General features: G+C 40.8%; 1 protein-coding gene across 1 annotated transcript; it reads right to left on the bottom strand.

The window, feature by feature from the left end:
- Nucleotides 1–1,346: 1,346 nt before the first annotated feature.
- On the bottom strand, nt 1,347–4,572 carry LOC311502255 (protein ABHD15; the record flags this gene model as incomplete). The annotated part of the gene is made up of 3 exons (XM_084564393.1): nt 1,347–2,128; nt 2,232–2,461; nt 3,844–4,572. 3 exons carry the CDS (start codon nt 4,570–4,572, stop codon nt 1,441–1,443), a joined length of 1,647 nt encoding a protein of 548 aa, XP_084420519.1. The 3' UTR covers nt 1,347–1,440.
- Nucleotides 4,573–5,209: the final 637 nt, after the last annotated feature.

Raw genomic sequence — 5,209 nt, 5'->3', positions numbered from 1 at the left:
TAATTTTAATATTTCTTTGTGCCGTGGTGTTTTGTTTGTAAGGTCAGCGTTATTTACAAGAAGCCTTTATGTGAGTTCTTAATGCTGTTTGTCAGGAATGCCTGACGTTCATTTTCAAAGAACTCTTTCAAAGTATTTATTTTTAAGTTGAAGTGCTTCCAGGACCTTTAAGCGAAATCCAAGATTTTGGATGTTTTTCATCATATCTCATACATCAGGTATTTGTGATTTACTGACCATATTTTCTTGAAACAAGTTCAGTCTTTCTTTACGTTTGGTTTTATTTATTTTTACCAAACAGGACCTTTTTATTACCTTTATTACCTTACCATTTTTGCCGTTTAAAGAAACAGTTTCTGTCGCTGCCCAGGCTAAGATGAACTAAAAAATGAATGTGTGTGTCTCTGAATTTCTTTTCTGAATTGGTAAATTTTATATATATATATATATATATATTGTACAGGTGATGATAGTCATTTAATTGTGTTGGTGGAAATTGAGGATGAGGAAAAACAATCTCTCTGCAACATTAGCCTGAACAGAAAATGTCACACATAAATATCTAAAATATTACTCTAATATGGAATAAATGAATGCCCAGTTTAAGATGATATTTTATTTTTTAAGTAATCACTTCAATAAAGTTGAAAGACTGAAAAAAAAAAAAAAAAAGAAATTGGAATTGTGGCAGACATTTGATCCACAACTTCTAACATGATTTTACTATGAAATAATGTATTAAGTATAGATTGCTTCAATAATGTAAATATTCATATTGAAACATCAGTAATGACATAAACAATATTCTTAACGTAAAATCCAGAACATTAGCAAAAATTTTGCTGTAAAAAAACAAACTGGAAAGTCCTGCTGCTGTTGACTGCAGAGCATGGACATGTCCACCAGGGGGCAGATGACGAGTCTGAAATAGTTTGCTTATGTAGCTTATGTGGGCCGTGCAGAGATCTTAGAAACTCATGGAGTAAATTTGATTAATTTGGTGTTAAAGTGTTAATTCCAATCAGTGCAACTGTTTTTTTCCAATCTCAGCCAAAAAAACAAACAAACATTTACACATGAACTGTTTTTGACTTGTTCAAGCTGCATAACCTGGGATGGTTAACAGATTACATCGCCTGAAAACTTGTTGGCCTAAATGCTAAAAAATACTAAATGTGGAGCTTTTTAAGATCCATATTTAAATAGTTATTGTTGGGATTTTACACTAGACATGTACAGGCAGATTTTTATTTTTAATTTTTTTGTGGTAACATTCGAATTTTTCCGTTTTATTCAAACTTTTGCTCGTAAAGAAAACTGTTTTATTTTCACATGTTGTTTCTCAATGTTGTCCAGGCTTTCTTTCATCATCTTCATTGTGACACTTGAGGATAATGATGGAAATGTTATCAGACCTCATCCTTCATCACCTCCTCATCCTCAGCGTGTATAGGACCTCTTCCAGGTGAAGGTCCCCTCCTCTGCATCCACGCTGCTCTCCTCATGAGCTGGCGGTCTTTGTCTCCTGGTCATGGTGGGTCTTCTCCTACGAGGAGGGGCCACGTTGTGCGTCCTGTTCCTCTGACAAGGTGGACTGTTTTCGTCTAGTGGGCCACACCTCTCGTCCCCTTTCAGGAAATCGGCCACCACTCTGAAGTACTCCAGAACCACAATATGACTCCAGATACCTTCCCCCTCCTCCTCACTTGGCGTCCTCCCTTCCTCCAGAGTGAACCCACAGTGCCCTCCTCTGTCCGTCAACAGCAGAAGGAAGTAAGGATTGCTCAGGAAAAGGTGAAGGGGCAACGTGGAGGCGGGCGTGAGGAGGGGGTCGTCACTGCTGCAGATGCAGAGCACAGGCACCGCCACCTCATCTGCGTCTCTCAGTGGTTCATTCCTCTCCCAGTACGACTCCCAGTCCATGGCTGGGTAAGCCCTTTCACCCAGTGCCCACGTCACTGAGGGGGCCAGAGACCCTGAGCTGAGTCCAGAGTTTACTGGAGACTGAGACGCTCCTTGATGCTGAAGCTGGGCTGAAGAGCAGAAAAGAGTTTCCTCAAAGTCTCTGAGGGAGGAAGATCTGAGGGCCCGGTCCACGTCCAGGACTCCTCTGAAGGAACTTTCATATCTTATAAAAGACACATGGAAACAGAAATACATTACAACCACTGTGTATTAAGTTGTGTTTTTACTTCTGTTGGTGTATTTTCCTTTTGTTTTATCTCTCTCACCTGCTGAGCAGCATTTTCCGTTGAAATAGCGCCCCCCAGCGATAAATGGGAGGCATGGCTGTTTCAAACCACAGCTGGCCCAGAAGCACAGGTGAGATGGCTGCAGCCGCTGTCAGGTATGTGCTTGATCCACACTCCCCCAAATAGGAGAGGAGGATCCCCGAGCCCGAGCCCGAGCTCACTGCCACCAGCGCAGAGGACGGGTGGCAGCTGTGGATGTACGCCACCGCCTGGAAGTGGAAGATATTGAAGATGAAGTCAGTATCAGGTATAAGTTTTAAACTAGTGTCAAAATCAGGATAAACGCTCATGTTGTGGAGGGGGAGCATATCTAAGAGGTAGAGAGCTGGGACTGCTAATATGTATATTTTTGATTATACTATTTTTATTTTATTTTACTAGATTTTATTTTACTTATTTTTATTTCTATTTTATTTAATCTTTTTTTATCTGAGGTTCTTAAGAGTGTTTTTTATGTACAACTAAGCTACTGTGACCAAGCAATTTCCCTTGTGGATGAATAAAGTTTATCTAAGTCTAAGTCTAAGTAAGTTGATAAAACAAATTATGCTACATGTCCATTGGTCTGTGATATAAATGTAATTTCTATATGATTTCAGTCATTTTTATAGTCAGAATCACTGAATTGACGTATTTCTTGTGTAAATACAGGGAGAGAAGCGAGTTGAGGCAGCAGTGAACTGAGACTCACCTCGAATTGCACAATCTCTCACAAACAGGGTTAGAAATTTAGGTTAGATTCAAACCATTGACTATTATTCTTCTTCTTAATAATAATAATAATCTTTTTCCAGACCGTGGTTCAATTAAGGCTCATGCGGCGAACTCTCTGTGTGTCACCAATATAATGGTTGTACACACTTTTATCATACGTCCTAAATTTCCACGTGTACTTCATGAGCTGTAACATATTTAGTCTTGTTGATCAGACAGTACTTCTGCCTCATGGAAGATGGCGCTAGTGAGCCACGGGTTCATGCTGTTGCTCTTCTTCTACGCTACGTGTCACCTCTATGCGGTTCTTTTTTTGGGAACTTTTTGTGTTAAAACCATAGATATTTATACAGTAATTTATACAAACCATAGACAAAATACACTCTATGTATATGTACATAGATATTTATACAGTCTGTGGTTAAAACATTGTCAAAACTAGACCTTCAGTCAAAACAGGAAGTGGTAAATGATGGAAGATAGCCTATTTTGTTGAATAGTTTGTATTAAAATGGATCAAATCATCAGAATATAAAGATTTAACAACTCAGTATTACTATATTGTACTTGATTAAGGTGAAATGAGAGACTTAACCAGTTAGTGTGAAAGCACCCAAACTAAATGGCGAATTTAAGTTATTCCACCGGGTTCAAAATTATAAATCTGTACCTCACCAGCCATGAACCTCACCGCACGTCACTGGTACAAAAAAAATTATATTTATATATACATATATATTTTTAAACGTTTTACTAAAACATCTGAAACTAGTGAAAAAAGTAAATCAAAAGTGGTGTTTAAATTGCAAACTTAGTCAATAGTCAGGAACAGAAACCTGTAAACTGTCAAAAAGAAGTGCACACCTGTAAACTGTACCTGCTCAAGATCCGCTGGGTCTCCAAATTCAGTCAGTCGCACGGTGGTCAGCGGGCATCCCGCCGTGCCCCGAGGGTGAAACACCACCACATAAAATCCCTGACGCACTGCCTGATGACACAGGGCCTTCAGGTGTGGAGTCATTCCTCCCCAGCACTGAGGGATGAGCAGCAGAACGGGAGGCGTCGAGGTGAAGCACCCCAACCCCTTTCCCCCCGAATGGTACTCCTTCCTCCCCTCCCACCTCTTCCTCACGCCCGCCTCACCCAGTCTTGTCCCCACAGCCCAGTCCAAAGCTACAATTCCCCCATCCCTCAGTAGAAGATGGTCTCTGCTAAACCTCAGTGTGTCTCCAGGTTGTCCACATAGCAGGCTGTATATGGTCTGGAGATGGGGGTCTCCCTCTGGCCAAACGGCTAGTCTAGTCCTGGCCAGGGAGCCACAGTGGCGGAGCAGATATTTGGCCAGAGCAGTGGGTTTGCAAAAGATCCTGAGTCCATCGGAGGTCTGATCAGACAAAAAATCTGTCCCTGGTGAATTGATCCTTGTAGTTCTGTTTAGTGGCAGCTCCAGGATCCAGCAAATAATCACCCAGAGTCTCCAGCCAGTAGCCCTAACAGCAAGCTTCATCCAACAACGTACTCTGGGCCAGCGGAGAGCCAGAGAGAGAAGGAACAATAACAGGGATGGGAGGAAAAAGAGCAAACAGTCCCATACTAATGAAGCCATTGGTAAAAACAGAAGGCAGCTTAACTGTGATTTCTTCAGTGACATCCAACCCCCATTTTATGTCCTTGTTGCGTCAGGATCAATGTGGAAATCGAGCCAGACAGATTGACAGTTGCTCTATGTAGTTGTCTTTTTTCTCCAGGTTAAGAAGAATAAAGAGAGGTCTTCAATGACCCAAAGAGAAACAAACAATATGGGTTGCTGTTTCTCAACTCGTGCTGCTCTTCCTCCCCTTCCCCCATCCCCTCTATAAATCATTTACTACAAGTACAAGTTCAGATAGAAACTGAGCAAATACAGACCTCATAAATCTGTCCCATTAATATCTGATTATAGTCTCTGACCTTGTCTCTTAGCACCACTTTAAATGTGAACTGTACAGTTTTGGATTTGTAAATATTTCTCAGAAAGCCTTATTCTCATTCCGATTTTAAAAATCCATTCTAACGGGAGATGAATAAAATTTCAGAACTAATGAGAGGTAACAAGTACTAGTACACAGCCCTTCAAGTTTTATCACCATCACTCCACTTGTGATATGAAGTTTGTTTAGGGTGATACTGAACCTTGACGCTAATGTACAGTCTGGAAACAGTACTGATAAAGACAGCTGTGTGTTGGCATACACCGATCAGGC

This window comes from Chelon labrosus (assembly GCF_963514085.1).
Source record: "Chelon labrosus genome assembly, chromosome: 17".
NCBI lineage: Eukaryota > Metazoa > Chordata > Actinopteri > Mugiliformes > Mugilidae > Chelon > Chelon labrosus.
This window is presented reverse-complemented; position numbering and strand designations above follow the sequence as displayed.